Source organism: Pelodiscus sinensis, chromosome 17, assembly GCF_049634645.1.
Source record: "Pelodiscus sinensis isolate JC-2024 chromosome 17, ASM4963464v1, whole genome shotgun sequence".
NCBI lineage: Eukaryota > Metazoa > Chordata > Testudines > Trionychidae > Pelodiscus > Pelodiscus sinensis.
In genome coordinates, this window is record NC_134727.1 from 24806301 (window position 1) to 24823266 (window position 16966).

Genomic DNA, 16966 nt, shown 5'->3' on the forward strand with positions numbered 1-16966 from the left:
TGTTACTCTCTGTGCCTCCTCTCCAGTACAATAGCAATAATTGCATAAGTGTCATTGAGGATCAGGGACCTCCTAAGCAATGTTCTCTCTAATCTTTTCCATCCATGTGCAGAATAAAATTTATATATGCACAGAGGCATGTGCAAATGTGCACCTCTAGTAGAAACACAAAACCTAGCTGTGGGCGCCCTGCTAATCAGGTGGGCGGCATTTGAATCTCTCCCGAGTGACCATCCAAGCACATACCTTACAGGGAACATTGCTGCAAAGCCATTTTTATGCGTCTAAAAATTAAGGACAGCTTTTCAGAGGAGATGGCCACCCCACTCATCCAGTGCCCTACACGTAAGGCCATCCTTCCTCTCTTTAGAAGGAGAGATCAAGACAGACAATGCTGAGCAGGTCACGTTGTCTTGCCCTTTATGTAAAAAGGCTGCTTATGTGCAAAACACAGGTAGTTTAGGCCCCTGTCCTTCAGCAAGGTCAGCAATTTCAGCCCCTTAGTCCTGTGCTGAATTTCTCTGACCTCAGTGGGATTCTGCACAGCAGCGAGAGTCTGATACTGGTCCATGGTGAGAAGTGGGACTTGGGGTAGCCCCCAGCAGTAGGCTGGGGATGCTCTGGCTCAATGGGTCTGTCTTCTACCAGCTACATGAAAAGTTTGAGCATTTGAAGAGGATACATCAGGAAGAGAAGAAGAAGGTGGAGGAGAAGAGGAGGGATTTGGAGGAGGAGATGAACGCCTTCAACAGGCGAAAAGTCGCTGTTGAAACCCTGCAGTCTCAGTCCTTGCAAGCGACTTCACAACAGCCCTTTAAGAAGGATAAAGACAAGAAAAAGTAAGTGGTTTAACTTCAACCTTTTCCGGCCATTCCTACTATTTTATTCTTCCAACAGCTTGTTCATTTGCCAAAGAAACAAACACAGCAAAGCACTGCACCAGTGTAGCTGCCCGAGCATTTTGCAAAAACTAGTAAATTCAGGGGGGCTTTCTAAATCAGAAGCCAGCATCCTTCCAATCCCCTCAAAAGGGTCAGGTTATATCTGTCCCCTGTAGAAGCCTTGGTGCCTGAAGAGGAAGTGGACTTGTCTATTAAGACTTGGAGAGTCAGGGGACATTTGTGACCATCTGCTCGATGGCCAATTCAAGGCGCTGGCTCACCATGGTTAGCCTTAGAGAAATGAGTTGCCACTTTCCTGGAAGAGGGAAGAGGAAGTACCCAAAAGTGTAGTGTCTTTCAGGCATGGCTGCCTGCAGTGCAGTAACATTATTGTGAGCTGCAGGGTTGGGGACTGTTTGTAGGATGCCGAAGGGTTATTGGCTTTTCTGGCCTGCAAAGAGTTAAAAGCTAAGGATGAGGAGAAGCAAAGGCAATTGCTGAGGGAGTACATGGGTGGAGGGACAGGAAAGGGCAGGGACAATCCCCCTCCGTCCCTACCTTACCCTTGCACTGTCCTCTCCCCTCCTCTTCCGCACCCTTGCTTTGCTCCCACCCTGCCAAAGCAGCTGGGGGGAATAGTGGGGCAAGGGGGCCAGCACTGGCAGTGGGGGTCCAGGCCCCTGCACTCGCAGTGGCAGAGGAAGCAAAGCAATGTGGCCCCAGCCCACTTCCCCCAGGCAAGTGCAGGGACAATCCTGACTAGGGATGTAAAATACCATTTAATTGGTTAAATGTGGGGTTTACACTGTGTCTGACCATTTAGCCGACTAAAGGGGAGAGGGCAGGGGCGCCACTCCAGCTGGACTACCGGCAGGGAGCTGCTCCCAGGGTTCCGATTAACCATTAAGGGTGATGCTTATCAGGTAACAGTTTAATTGGTACCTGTTAACATTCCTAGTCCTGACCCTGGAGCACCAGGAGAGCAGAACAAGCTGTGGCAGCATTGCTTTGCTTTCCCTGCTACTGCTGGTGAATGTAGGGGGCCGACCCCTGCTGCTGGTGCCGGTCCTTCCCCACTACTGTTTTCCTTGGATGCCTGGGGACTGTGGCCCCAATGGCTGTTGGCCAGCTCCTTGCCCTCCCACCCATGGTGTGAGGGCCATGTGTCCCCACATTCTGCCCTATGCACCGCCCCCGCAAGGCAGGTGTGAATGCATTATGGCCCGTTGGATCTTGTTCCTACCAATTTTGAATCACTGACCTTAGATACGAGGATGATTTTTCTTCTACCCCATGGGCCCGACTCTGATACGTTTGTGACTGGCCTCTTGGGCAATCCCATTAAGTTCAGCGGTAGTGCTTCTGCCGGGAGGGTGCTCATCAGTCGCAGTAAAGGTTTTCAGACCATAGCCCTATGCGAGTGATGGGAAAGGAGAAAGCAAGTGAAACAAATGGCCTGCTCTTGCTCCCACTGAAGTCCGTCTTCAACAAGTGCAGGATTGGGAACAACATGGAAACGGGGTTACCCTCCAAACTGCTACATTTCTCTGCTGTTCTCACTTCTTACACTTTTTTCCGGCACAGAGGAACTTCAGTATTCTCTTTGTTTCATAAGTCCCAGAGTAGACTGGTGGTAATGGTGTTTGATCATTTTAATGATGGAAATAAAAATATCAGATGTAGCGATAATTCAAGTTTACTCTTGACAACATGGCTTTTGAGATTGCCTATGATATTGTGCTACAAACCAATATATTGTCCCCACGATAACTACTGTGCACTAGCACTTCTGTAGTAGTTTGTTTCCTCCCAGGGAATACCACGTCTATTGCTTACTTTGAATTAACATTTACCTATGCAGTAAAAACCAATTCTGGTTCTGCTGGGCATGCATTGTGCACATCCTCCCTGCAGCTGGAATGCAAGAGCTGATTATAAAATACAGTATTATATTACAACCAAAGGATCGCTCATTCCAATGTAGCACACACTATGGCCCACGTGCTTGTGCATCCCTGAGATCTTTAGCCTATATTTATTTTGGGCTTTGAAATGTCAGCAGTGATTCTGCATGAAAATGATTGAATGTCCGAGTGCTTGCTAGACAAAGGACAAAGAAAGGGCCTTATTCTGTTTCATTTACACTTGTGAAAACTGAAACTGATGTAAGAAAGATCAGAATCTGACCCTGCCATTACAGTATAAAGACTCTTTAAGACCGGAATGACTTGACACTCCCCCTTGGGTATAGTGAATGGTTAAATAGCCTTCTTTGTTGTGACAATGAGTGTTGCATAATGTCCTGTACATCTTGTGAGTGGAGGATGCTACTAGATGTAGTTAAGGCCATTCACAGCTTAGTGTGTTGATTTGATGATACAGCCTTCAGGACCTGGGAGTTATAATTAATCATCTTTAGCAGAACACAATATGGCCTTGTTATCCAGCCCTATTCAAGAGCCATCTCAATACAGGAATAACAGGTTGAGTTGCATCTCCTCATGAGCTGCATCAGCAGAATTGCCTGAGTCAATGCAATAGAACATGGTGCTGCAGATAAAGAGGGAACTACCTTGAACTGTGAGGGGGAGTTTGCAGGCCAGCCTGCCTACCTGCACAACCTGTCATTGTTTAATGAGCCCCCAAATTCAGGCTGCATTTAAAATCAGCATTGAAATCCTGGATGACATTTGCTGCTTCAGCTTCTCTCGATAATTATTTTGCAGTTTTTATTATGTCATTAAAAAACACAAACATGCTAAATGACATACACTTTATTACTTAATTGATTTGAATATGGGCTGGGAGCTAATTGCATTTCTCAGCTGTAGCGTTGGTGGCCGTACACTGGGCGGGTCCGCATCTCATCCATGATGCATTCTCTGACTCTCCATTTAGAATTAGATACCATATGTGTCATTATTTAACAGTCGATAAGAGATGTGATTTGAAACACTCTTGTCATTAGCACATGACTGAATAGTCTGAGGTTTGCCACTGTCATTCCAAGGTGGTTACAGTCAGAAATGGAACTCTGTAAAAATGACAAAAGATTTAACTGAGTAAAATAGTCTGAGTAAAGATTTAACTGAGTAAAATAAATAGTCTGTAATTTAGTCAAACTAAATTACAGACTATTAATTCTGGTTGATTTAAATATTTCTGAATGCACTGGTGGGAGACTGAGCAGGATTCTTTTGTGATTTGTGTGTTGAGAGGTTTGTTAAATAGGTTCCTATTGTGGGGTTTTTAGTATTCACCATGACTGAAAAACCAGAAAGATTCTAGCTTGAGTCACAGATTCCAGGTTCAATTTGCTATTTTGAAAAAGTCACCTTTTTTGCAACAAGCCATTTTGAGACAATACACTTGAGGGCAAGGTCCAGACTGTTGTTGGTACAGAATAGCAAAATGATTTCTGTTCAAGCAGGATTGCATGGTACAGAATGTAAGAATCTTGAGCCAGAAAAGATTTCACTCCCCTTGGACTGCCATTGTTCCCTCTTACTGTACATTTTTTAAATATTTTGTCTGGAGTGTATTTTCATCCTTTATTTTTTTATAATACCATTATTGCAAGTACATCTGGAGATAGGAGGAAGCGTGGAAGAGCCTTAATGTAGCCTTATGTCTCAACCCGTCCCCCCTTTTTCTACCCATGCAGGCAATGGGATAATCACAGCTGGTTGGCAATTTTTTGATAAAATATTTTTTCACAAAAAATGCTGATTTGTCAAATCCAATGCTACTTGCAAGAAAGGATTAGTTTGAGTTCCTTGACTTAAACAGATGTTGGGAAAAAACATTTTGAAATTGTTGAAACATTCCCCTTTGACATTATTTAAACAAAATTACTTTTCCTTTCAAAATTTTACTTAAAAAACTGTTTATCATAAATTAAGATAATAAGTTGACATGTTTTGATTAACTCACATGTTTTGATGGATCCAAACAAAAAAGTGTTTTTGATTTGTCAACTGATGAAAATTTTGAGATTATTTTTTCACCCTGGATGGAAAAAGTTTTCTGTCAAGCCCAAATTATAATATGTTTAGTAATAAACATTTTCTCAAGAGAACTAAAATTGAAATTAATGGGAGCTGTTTTGTTTAAATTCCTAGTTCTCCTGTTCATTTTTAAATTCCTGTTCATTTTTTTAATTGTATCCTTTGGTATATGGTTGTGACAGTTTTCTTCCACTATTTGATCTGAGGAAGTGGGTCTGGCCCACAAAAGCTCATCACCTATTAAACCATCTTGTTAGTCTTTAAAGTGCTACACAGTCCTGGTTTTTTTTTGTTTCAGCTGCACCAGACTAACACAGCTACATTTCTACCACTAGTTCTCCAGTGTCTTTAATAGGGGATGTTTCTCCAAAAGCTCAAGGATCAAAGCGCTGGAGTCATGATAGCTTTTACCTGTGCAAACAGTGACCTCTGGTGGACACTGCTAAAAACATCCTCTGATGCCTCTTCCTCTTTGTGCTACTTAGTTGAAGAGCACAGCTTTAAAATTATACTAAAAATATATTAACCTTGAGGGAGGGGTATGTGTGTGGAAAACTTGTCAGGCTGATGCACTATAAAGCTGACTCTTTAGTTATACAGAGCTCCCTTAACTTGTGCAGTTATTTATAGTAGTGGAAAGCGAGAGTAAAATGCTACTAACTCATCATGGTAGTGTTTTACACTTACTGACTATCCAAGATACAGGCAATGGGAAATCGGGACCTGGGACTGCCAAAGAGGCAGTCCTTAAGATGCATGCTCAACCCATTTGGTAGATGATGTAGTGGCATCTGAACAGAGGACCAGCTGTCTGTTCCTGGACAGATAGATATTCTATGGGCCTTTGGGAGTGGGAGATAAATAAGCCCAGGGAGAAGGAATGGGGAGATGCAGTAGGGATCCCAGGTGGAAAAGCTTTACTAATTCTGTTTCACTGAGTGTCTTGTAAAATGGCTAGTTAAATCTGACATTTGATTTTTAATTTTGAGTGTCATTTTTTCCCTAGCTTAAATTAATAAAATCAGGAAGTGGGAATTAAGAATTGCAAATAATCAAATAAAATGTTTTAACAGGGAGGTTGACTTTCACAAAGGCAGTTATCAGCCAAATTATGCTTTTGCACTGCCTTTAGGATGCAGTTACTGAGTTCTGAAATGCCAGATGTGTGGGGTCTCTTCTTCATTGTATATGTTTTCACTAGATTTCACTAGAGTTTGCTTTTGTTTAATTTCCATAACATTAATCCATGCTGTTTTTGTTTATGTTTTTGTTTCTTTCAGTTAATCGCACACAGACCGAGAGTGGACTTTGTACTTTCATGTGTTAAGTTGCTTGAGTTTCCTACCTTGTGTTACTTCTGTCATAACATTGTGTGAGTGGACCAAAGTGAAAGAGAAAATGAGCCTCATCAGTGTTTACAGTGTAACAATTTATTGTTGTCTGTACAGGACTTATGAATAGTTTTTAAGGAAATAAATGTCACACACTGTAAATTTTCTGACACAAGTCAAATAATCCTGAAAATGAGCAGGCTTGTTTCAAACCTGATGGGCAAACATCCACTTGTAAAGTGACCACAACTGTTTATCAGAACTAATATTACTAACTGATAGTGACTTTACTGATTGCATTAATTATTAATGCTTAATGGGGCTCTGATTTGATTTTTTTTCTATATTTGTCCTGAGTAGTGTGAAGAACATCCTTTTATTTTTCTATTAAACGTCATAATTTGAAAAAGTTTAGAGTTGAAAACAATACTTTGAATTTCCTAACAGGGCCCAAGTGCTTTAGGCTCAGTAACCTACCCTCAGGTCATTTTAAAAAAACCTAATTTCTCTAAACACTTTGTGCCGTGCATAATATATAGAGAGTGGCAACACAAGTCATACGACAATGTTTTGATTTTTCTTTACTGCTAATGTGCAACATTTAAATAGGAAGATTTTTCTTTCTTGAAGGTTTGTTATATAATATGGAATTATGGGATTTTACTCCATCTGTAACTTAATCAGTGTATTTTGCTGTCAAGGTAAAGATGCTTTGATCATTCATCTTGAACTTTTAAATTGTTTCCAGTGCAAAAAAAATCTATCCATAAACAGATGCATAATCAAAATAAGCAGCCTGATCCTAAGCAGAGTTATGTATTTCCAAATTCCTTTAGGCCTTGTCTCCACTTCTCAGGAGCTGCAATCTCCTGTTATTGGTCTCCCAGGGGTTGGTCTCCGTAGTAAGGACCTGCTAAATTGACCACTAATTGCAATCCCATCAACTCTGGTACAGTACTCCACCAGGTCACAAGGGGTAAGGGAAGTCCATGGGAGAATTTCTTCCATTGACCCCCTTCAATGGGAATGCTGCGGAGATTTGAAATAAGGTACATTGACTCCAGCTATGCTTTTCACTTAGCTGGAGTTGCATACCTTAGTTCAGCTTTGCCACCTAGTGCAGACCTGGCCTTAGACCTCTCCTTTCACAAATTTTTCTCTCTAACGCTATTTTGATATTTAGAAACCATTGTTTCCACAGAGCTGTATAAGGATCAACAATAATATTTTAGGCAGTAGCCAAAAGCCTACCTTTTGCATGATGTAGGCACTTGGTGAATATGGACATGCTAGGTAGAGTGTCCCCTTTTCATTTAGATGTGGTTGTCTTAGACTAAAAAATTCCATCGGATAATGGGCTAAAAGAAAAAAATATATATACTAGCTCCCACTGAGGCCATGTCTTCACTAGAAGGAAAATCGATGCTGCCATGATTGATCTTCCGGAGTTCAATGTAGCACGTTTAGTTAAGACCCTATGAATCGAACTCAGAGGGTACCCATGTTGGTGGCCAGTACTTCTGCTCCTGTGAGGAGTAAGGGAAGCAGATGGGAGTGTTTGCTCCTGTTGGCCTCTCACTGTGTGGACGCAGGGAAACTTGAATTAAGGTCCCACTCCAGCTACATAATTAACATAGCTGGAGTTGCATATCTTAATTTGACCTTCTCCTTTAGTGTAGACCTGGTCTTAGTGCCTTCAGAGTTTTGGTTAACCTTTTCAGCGAACACTGGCTAATTAGGTGTTGATTGTCAGCATGTCCTTTTTATTTAGTCTTCATTTCCTGACCGTTTTTAGAGATCTCTTAGTCTTTAAGCTAACATGCTGGAAAAATCTTTGTTTGATTTTTAAATAATGGTGGATAGCCTTGTAATCTGAGCCTTTAGTTGGTCTGTTCAGAAGTAGCATTTAGCTGGATTGTATGCTGAGGTTCTTCAACTTGCATATCCTGATAAAGCAGCTTTTAAAACACATGCTCAGGTGTAGTAAGAAAATATTTCAAATGTTGGCCTTTTATATGAATATATTGAAAATCATGTCACAGTATTACTTGATATTTGTAAGTAAGAACCTCATGAAAATAATACAGGTACGTTTAAAGACAGGCCATTTTAAAAAGAGAGTTGATGGTATTAATACTTATTCAGGAGTCTGCTGCGATCTGACCATTTAATTTTAAGGCTGTGCCACTTTAAACTAAGTATATTGTAAAGAATGACTGTCAAATGTTGAAGGTTAATATGTTTGTTAGAATAAATGCTCAAAGACTATGGCAATTGTTACATATGCACCTGATTGACTGAAAATTGTCATGTGGCAGATTAGTAGGAAATCATGGTATTCTGACTCATATGAGAAGTTCCATAAAGATCAGTGGACTAATCACATGAAGAAAACAATAGCTTATGGTTTATGATGTTTTACTTTCTCAAAGGTTAACATTACTAAGAGTTGGAATAAAATTAACTAATTAGGTCACACATGCAAAGGAATACATCATGATTGGCTTTTCAGTCAGTAGTATTTTCCTGATCTCATGTTGCAGCCAACAAGATCATCTATGCAAATATTTTCTTCCTGATTGGCTCATCAGTGATCAGAAATACTTATTCATAGAGCTGTAACTATTGTTTCTTTAGGTTGTTAGTTAAAAATAATAGTAATAATAATAATGATAAAAATAAAAATTGCAACTCCCTGGCCATATGAGAGAGATTTCTGAAGACATTCAGAATGTATGTAACAATATTTTAATTATTAATTATTATTATTATTATTGGTATATATACATTGACTTCATGTTGTGGTAAACATTGTTCTTTTAGTAAAATACTGATCTCAACTTCATCATGGTAATTATGAACCTCTTGGATTGGTAAACTATAATATTCTCCTCCAACGGAAGTCAGTATATCCTTCTTCTTTTGTTAGTATTTGATTTTTCATTTTTGCCTGAGACCAAATTTAAATGTTTGGTGCATTAAGGTAGGTATGTACTTGCTTTTTATTTAACAAGTTATCAATATAAGGTGACGCTAATCTCACTCCAAACTGAAGATTTACCTCTTATGTTGTAGACTAGATGACAATAAAGATTGCTTCAAAAATTATATATGAAATGAGCAATCAAATTAGAATATTTTTCCTGGTTATTTTTTAACATACATCTGTAAAATGTTGGCATTAATGGAAAAGTTATCCATTTTCTATCATTTAAATACCCATTACCATGTATTTTTTCTGCTTTTTAAGTTAAAATGTATTTTGGATCTCTTAATTTTATAAACTTTTTATGTGTGCATGGAGCAGTTCCACTCAGAAGAGGGTACTGGCTTTTTTTTGTTTTTAATTTGGCAAGAATATGGAGAAATTTGTGGAACTGCTCTTTTGTTAACATGCTTCTCAGAAACTGTTGCATTCATTCACTTTGTCATTCATACTGTTTTTTGACTTTCAATTTTTTCTGTTCACTTTGTACTTATTTCTTTTATTAAATCTCACATTTATTTTGAGTTTTGTGGTGTCATTTATTTCACAGTATTTTTTTAAAACTGGTATCCGCTTATAACTCCCAAATTACATAATAGTTTAATGATGGCAAACTTACCCAAATGTAGTATTTGTTTTCTGTTATGACTTTGAATTGGGATGTGATGAAGAAAAAGAGCTAACTAGTCTTATATGCTGTACAAAAAGAGATGTTTTTCTATCTTGGGGAAAATTCTGAAATATCAATTAAAGTTTCTGTCCTGTTGGGAAAACATTGCTTTTCAAGATGCTTATAAACAGTCTTTCACTGTGTGATTCTCTAAGAATAGATCTGTTGGATGTTTCTGTGATATCAAGTTGGCCAAACTCTCACTACAAGATCTCCATGAAAAGGAGTCTCCTTACTGACACTTCCTCTGTGCTAATGGAAGTTATATATACTTATGAGGGGGCACAATGTGCCCTTAATTCACTCAACAGCTATAGAAAACAAATGTACCGAATATTTGGTGCTTTGTGGATTGCAGTGTATGTGAGTGAAAAAAGGAAGGCATATGATGTGTACACATGACCATTGAGGCTACGTCTAGACTGCCCCCTCTTGCGCAAGAGAATATGCAAATGAAGTGAAGTGGTGAATATTGCCACGCATTTGCATACCTAATGAGCCACCATTTTGCGCAAAAAAACCCTCTTGTGCAAGAGCCGTTCTGTCGCTTTTTTTCAGGAAGAACGGCTCTTGCGCAAGAGGGGGGTTTTGCGTAAAAGCCCCTTGTGCAAAAATGGTGGCCCATTAAGTATGCAAATGAGGCGTGGCGATATTCACTTCTATGCCTCATTTGCATATTCTCTTGTGCAAGAGGGGGCAGTCTAGATGTAGCCTGATAATCTTGAAGTTACTAACATCTCAGACATGGCCTAGGAGCCCAGTGAGTTATTAGAATTAGATTAATACACTTCCAACAGAGTCCCAAGCAGATGGAAGTGAAAGCAAATGTGACTTAATCACACCCTAAACTAGGATTTAAAGAAACTGACCTATCATGTCTCTGTGGAAAGTGGGTGATGGAAAAGGGTACATAGTTCTGTGTAGTAACTGAATTGGTAATAATTAAAGGTGAACACTTTGTGACCTGATAAAATATTTCTTAGAGTGGCTTCTCTCTTGCAAGAGCAAAGCCTTTGTAATAATATTTTGCATTTCTGTACCACCTTCCAAGGATCTGAGAGCTGTTTTATAAACGTTAGTGAATGCTAAGCTTCACTCCACCCAGGTGAGGTAGGTATTATTTGTAGTTTACAGACTGGGACAAATAGAATACAAGAGATCAAACAATTGGTCCCTACCCCACATAGCAAACCTGTATCTGGTTCTGCAGCAAAACCCAGTTTTTTTTGCCTCCCAATTCTGTGGTATTTAAGAGGGAGGATTGTGTAGTGGTTAAGTATATGAAGTTTTTAGGGTCCAGACAGGTTTGACCTCTTTGTACTTATACTTAGAAAATTGTATTTTTCTTGAACTAGCTAGTCTCCAGACGTCCTCCATTATGGTAAAACTCAAGTACAAGAGAGATGGGTTTCACTTTCTTTCACTCACGGTGGAATATCTTTATTTTGGATGGTTTTTTCAGTGTGATAGTCACATTTTTCCAGCTTTACCAGATGATTTAAAAATCTCAGTTCCAAACAAAGTCTTACACAAGCATGAAATCTTCCTCGAATATGTCTCTGTTCAAGTCAGGTATGCCTTGTACATACTGACTACTGCATGCTACCAGCGTATGTGCAACTTTAGGCGTTGTGTTACTTTGACCTTTTGTGCACTCTATGCTTGATGCAATTTACTTGCAACTTAAATATTGACTCTCTCTTGTTCTTTCTGTAGCTTTTTTAGTCTTCCCAGTGCCTGCTCCATAACATCAGGAAGACATGTTAATTAGAAGATTTATTAAGGCCAAAACATCTCATACAGAAGAAATTAATTGGCGCTTTCACCTTTATGCTTGCAATATATTGCACAGAAGAGAGCATGTAGCAAGTACTAAGACACACTGTATCTTTTGGACAAGTTCCCTTGAACAGGTTTCTTGATAAATGAAATCTAAGATACTTAATATAAGATAAATTGCTAATTAAGGCTTATGCATGACATGCACTAAAACCAGGATACTAATGATCTCTGGGGTTAAGAACCCATACAACTTAGTCCTAAAAACATTGTTTTAAAGTTTCCAAGTAACAGAGGAACCAACTTCGTGTGTTAGCATGAATCAGATTTTCAGCTTTCTGCTTCAGCTGCCTTTGTAATGGGATTTATATTTGTTCCTCTTAAAATGATTTTAGATTGTAACTAGAGAAGTTTCTAATGGCCTTAACCTATCAGCTGGATTCTAATATTTCTTAGCAATAATTACTTTGTATACTTTTTAATGTAGATTATTGAAAACTTTTATAGCCAACCCTCCCCCACCTTTTATTGTTCAGTTTTCCCAATGATAACACACATACATGTTCAAAAATCCCTTCCCCTCTGTCCTCAATTTCTGTGCTTGCACCAGATTCTTCAGTTCCAGGTAATATTGATTGCAATTCCAGAATCCTTCTCTATCTGCAAATAATCTATTCATGTGATGAGTGATAATGGAACCATTTTAAAGGACAACTAAATGTAATTTGTTAATGCTGGAGATAAGTTCTATGCAGTAGAGCCTAAAGCTAGAAAAATGTTGAGGTCATGGTTGTAGGCTATAAATGCCAGAGGCCACTTCCCCTAAAGCAAATACTGTTAAAACGCTACACTTCCGCTGCACCAAACCAAATGTATAGACATACACAGATGCCCATTTTTACATTTTTGTTTAAAAGTAAATACATAAACTAGTTACAGGACTAACCTAAGGTAGGTTTTATAAAAAGTTGAACTGTGTTCAATGAATATAGAATTTAAAAGAGTTCTTTATAGTAAACCTAAACATTTGCAGTGAAAAAAATGAAGCCACATATTTATAATCTTAGTCATAAATCTAGTTATCTTTGCCTCATTTTAAACATCTGTTTTAAAATAAAACCTGATAGAAGCAGAGTGGTGGCTACTAAGGAGCTGGTTACAGCTCTCTGATTCACTGTCTCTCAGGTGCAGGTTACACCAACATTAATAAGTAATATTACCCCCGCCCCTGTGCTTCAAAACATAAGCCAAACCACTAACTTTTTGGTGTTTGGGAGGAGACTCTTCTCACAGGCATGTTGCTGCATAGTTTTTTATTCTGAGGTTTTTCACCTTTTCTTGGTGCACTGGTATTGTTTGTAGAGATGATATGGGACTAAATATTATGTCTGTTCCTATGCCCTTATTATTAAAGGGGGAAAGTATTTGCCCATTGTAGCCATGTACTTTTCCTTCAAGTTTCAGCAGATGTGTTCCTTTCAAGAAACCTGTGGGAAGGGCAAATGAACTATCCATCTAAAATTCTTTATTGTTGTACTTCTGGGTCTCTTCAGTGTCTGGCCACAGGAGTTTCCCAATATGTGTAACTGTAAATTACCTTCTCTCTCAGATTAACTGTACAACATATGCAGTAAGTAGGGATCAAAGGGTGGAATATTATATGAAATACCCTAATACTAATAGATCCATGTCTATAGCAGTGTGTCTTCACATTTAGATCTGTTTGTAATAGGCTTTATTGACTGTGGAATATCACCAAACTCTGTAGCACACATTTCATGAAGAAGAGACATGACCAGATGGACAGGACAGGAAACTTTGAGAGAGAGAGAGAGAGAGAGTGTGTGTGCATGCAATTCTACATGCAGTTCACATGGGTTGAGATTTTGATTCAGAATCTCAGACTGCTTGGGTGGCAACAGTATCTGAAGTAATAGGAGACTGCATACAGGCTAAACCGGGATGGGTAACAATTTTTGAAGGGGGGACACATCACAAATTTCTGGAGTGGTTTACGGGCTGCCCCTGGAAGGGGTGGGGTCTCTGTCAGAAGGGGCCGGTCCAGGAGGCTTCCCGAGCTCCATCCACAGACCCTGATTGACTTGGGGGTGGTGGGAGCACGTTAAGTCTTTGTCCCCCATGTCCCAGTGCCTAGAGAGAACTGCCAACTGTTCTGAACAGCTGGTGGTTCCCTCTGGTGCCACGCACCCCTGGCAGTGGGAGGAGACTTCACATGCTCCCCTGTCCACAGGCTCAATTGGCCTAGGGGCAGGGGAGCACCAGGGTGGCCGTGGGCTGCATCAATGAGTTTGGCAGGCTGGATTCAGCCTACGGAGGCTGTCTTGCCCACCCTTGGGCTAAGCAGTCCCATGAGTTACGTATAGTAAATGATTTCTTGTGTTAAGGCACGTCTGCGTAAAAGATATTTGTTACTGTGTTTCGGTGCTTGGGAGGTCTGAACAGGGTAAGCCAAGGGGCAAAGAAGAAACCATCTTTGAAAGCTGATGTCCATTATCTAGGATTTTAATTAGCCACCACTCTGCGTAGGCATAGGTACTGCCCATATTCATCACGGTGGAGCTCACTTAGAACTGTCTAGACTCACTTTGGGCAGCAGTGTGTTTTTGACTGGTGCAAAGGTATGCCTATTTGAATATTTTAATGTTAAATAAGTTGTCAATTACAAGAAATTTTTAGAATTAAATGAGATCCCTAAAGCAAAATTCAGAAAGATTTGTGACAGGCATTTATCGCAACTTCAGACATGGACCTATTTTGTGTTGTGCAGAAGTTTGAATGTGCCTTTAGTTAAGCACTGAATGTTTGTAATGAAAACAAACCTCACCCTCCCCAGCCAATGTTATCCTTGTTATGATTTCTGCTCTCTGTCTGTTAGAGACCTGTGGTTTAGTTTTTAGTGCCATTAAATGTTGTGTTCACCAGGAAAAATTGTCTGCTACATACAGCATGTTCACAGGACTAGAATACTCCATTCTTTCTCTCTCTCTCTCCAAGATCTATTCGGAACAGGAACTTTCTAATCACATAGCGGAATCATTTTGGCTCATTTTCCCATATGATTCTGTTGTTGTACTTTGATGTTAGCTGAGGGATTGAACCTTAATGTAAATGACCAGTGGCCAAGCTCATCCCAAGATGATGCATTAGTGCCTTGTGAATGGAAAGCAGTTTAATTTCCAAAATCCCAAACTGCTTTTCCCTTGTCCAGAGCAAAACAAAGCTGCCAAGCTCTTTATTTGAACGTTTGAGGGATGCTAAATCCAAAACAATTTGTATTCTGCTCAGACTGGAGAGGTGAGAGCAGACCCAAGTCTTTTCACCTTACTAGACAATGTGATCTCTCTCACTGAGCTACATTACTCTTAGGAAATATTCTGTAATTAGCCTCTGGCATTTCTTCACATGGACTGTCAACATGGAAACCAGGGCTAGGCTATTTATACAGACCATCAGCAAAGGGAACCCAAACCAACCATAGTATATAGCCCTTTGTCACTCCTCCCTGGCCACAAATTCTGCTTCCCTAATTACAGAAGTAGGTGGTAATAACATGCCTTAAAAGTTCAGTAAGAATTTTTATCCACCACCTAAACTTCACCCTTTATTAAAATACTAGAGAAAATGCCCCTGAAGCCAGAGGCTGTTCTCACAATTGTAAATCAGGAGTAACACTGCTAAAGTCAATGGAGCTGCCATGGTATGTGAGAGAAGATAGCCCAGCCCTTCTTTCCTATGTTGCAATATTCTGCATCAAATCTCTCATGGCATGACACATTGGCGCAGGAGAACATTCTGTTAAAGAGCAAACCACTCCCCCAACAAATGAGTGTCATTAATTATAGTCCTCACAGAGCTCTGAGGTAGAGGTATCAGTATTTTATCCCCTCATCTCCCAAATAAGGAAACAGGCACAAAAGTTAAGTAACTTTCCTTAGATCACACAGTCAAGTCAGTAGCAGACCCAGGTGCCAAATGAGCCAGCTAGGCTCCCAAGATCTGTGAAGGTAAATCAATTCCCTCTCCTATGCTCATCTAATAGCCCAAACTGTTTCCCTGTTAGAAACACATGTTATTGGCTGGTTTTGTTTAGCAGAAGCTCTGAAAGTCTTGGGTAAAGACCACTGACAATACTTTTCCACCATAAGTTATGAGAGATGTATGCCTGGTATTTCTATCTATATCTATATATATGTATATAGGCCTGGTGTATAATTATTCATACTCCAAGCCTCTGGCAAATGAACGATGCTGCCAAAACCAGTTCTAGGCATGCAAGACCTTCACAAGCCAGTGCAGAGCTGGCTGAATCTGTACAAAGCTGCCCAGGAACAATGGCAGGTGTAACCTCTTTACTAAAGTGATTATTCAATCTTCTAATGATACATAACAGTTTAGCTATAGCTGCTATTACCTGAAAGATTTGAGTAATTAACAGAATACAATGAAGTCCTTCATACAGTGACGAGAGACCAGTGCAAATCTTGCTTGGAAAGATGTAATCTGTGATCCATGTGGACATGTTCAAAAAAAGGAAAATACTGAAAGTGAACTTGGCAACATATTTCTAAATTCTGGTGTGATGAATCCCTAGGATTTGTAAATAAACAGTGCAAACAGTCTTCCCATGCTGATTAGTTGCTCGGTTAATAAGGGAAGAGGTGCTAACAAGGCTAGACTGTATTCTATTATAGGTGAGGGAATCTGCATGCACCTCATAACAAATATGTCATCCTTGTAGCTTGGGTCAGATTACTACTGCAGCTCTTGTGTCCTTAAAAGAATAAAAAGTACATCTGAGCAATGCACCCTGGAGTTTTATATGTTTTAATGCAGGGGTGGGCAAATTGGTTCGCCAAGGTTAGTCCCTGGCAGGCCACCACTGCTTTATTTATCTGTGTCACTGCTATATTCATCTGCGATTGCCACTCCCATTGGCCATGGATTGCTGTTCCTGGCCAGCAGGAGCTGCGGGAAGTGGTGTCCCTGTCCACACCGCTTCCCACTGCTCCCATGGGCCAGGAATGGTGATCTGTGACCACTGGGAGCTACACTCACTGGTATCTGTGAAGGCACAGGTAAACATGATGGCTACAGCCTGCCAGGGGTTAAGCCTTGTGAACTGCCTCCATTTTATTTCCCATCCCTATTCTAATGGATGATCTTTAAATAGACAACATAGCCATGGTAAGTGGCATTTTGTTTCCTTCTGTGGAGGCTGTGCAGAAGTGCATGTATAACACAGCTGTAACAGTGCATGTATAACACAGCTGTAACATTAGAACAATCTGGCA

General features: G+C 39.9%; 1 protein-coding gene across 5 annotated transcripts in view; it reads left to right on the plus strand.

Moving 5' to 3' along the window:
- SEPTIN8 (septin 8) overlaps window positions 1-9729 on the plus strand; it is a 79368-nt gene extending 69639 nt beyond the window's left edge. For all 5 annotated transcript variants that reach the window (XM_075900343.1, XM_075900342.1, XM_075900341.1 and 2 more), the window contains 2 exons: window positions 649-839; window positions 6169-9729. In XM_075900343.1, coding sequence (XP_075756458.1) covers window positions 649-839; window positions 6169-6172 — 195 coding nt within the window. In that variant the 3' untranslated portion in view covers window positions 6173-9729. The remainder of the gene's footprint in view (window positions 1-648; window positions 840-6168) is intronic.
- Window positions 9730-16966: the final 7237 nt, after the last annotated feature.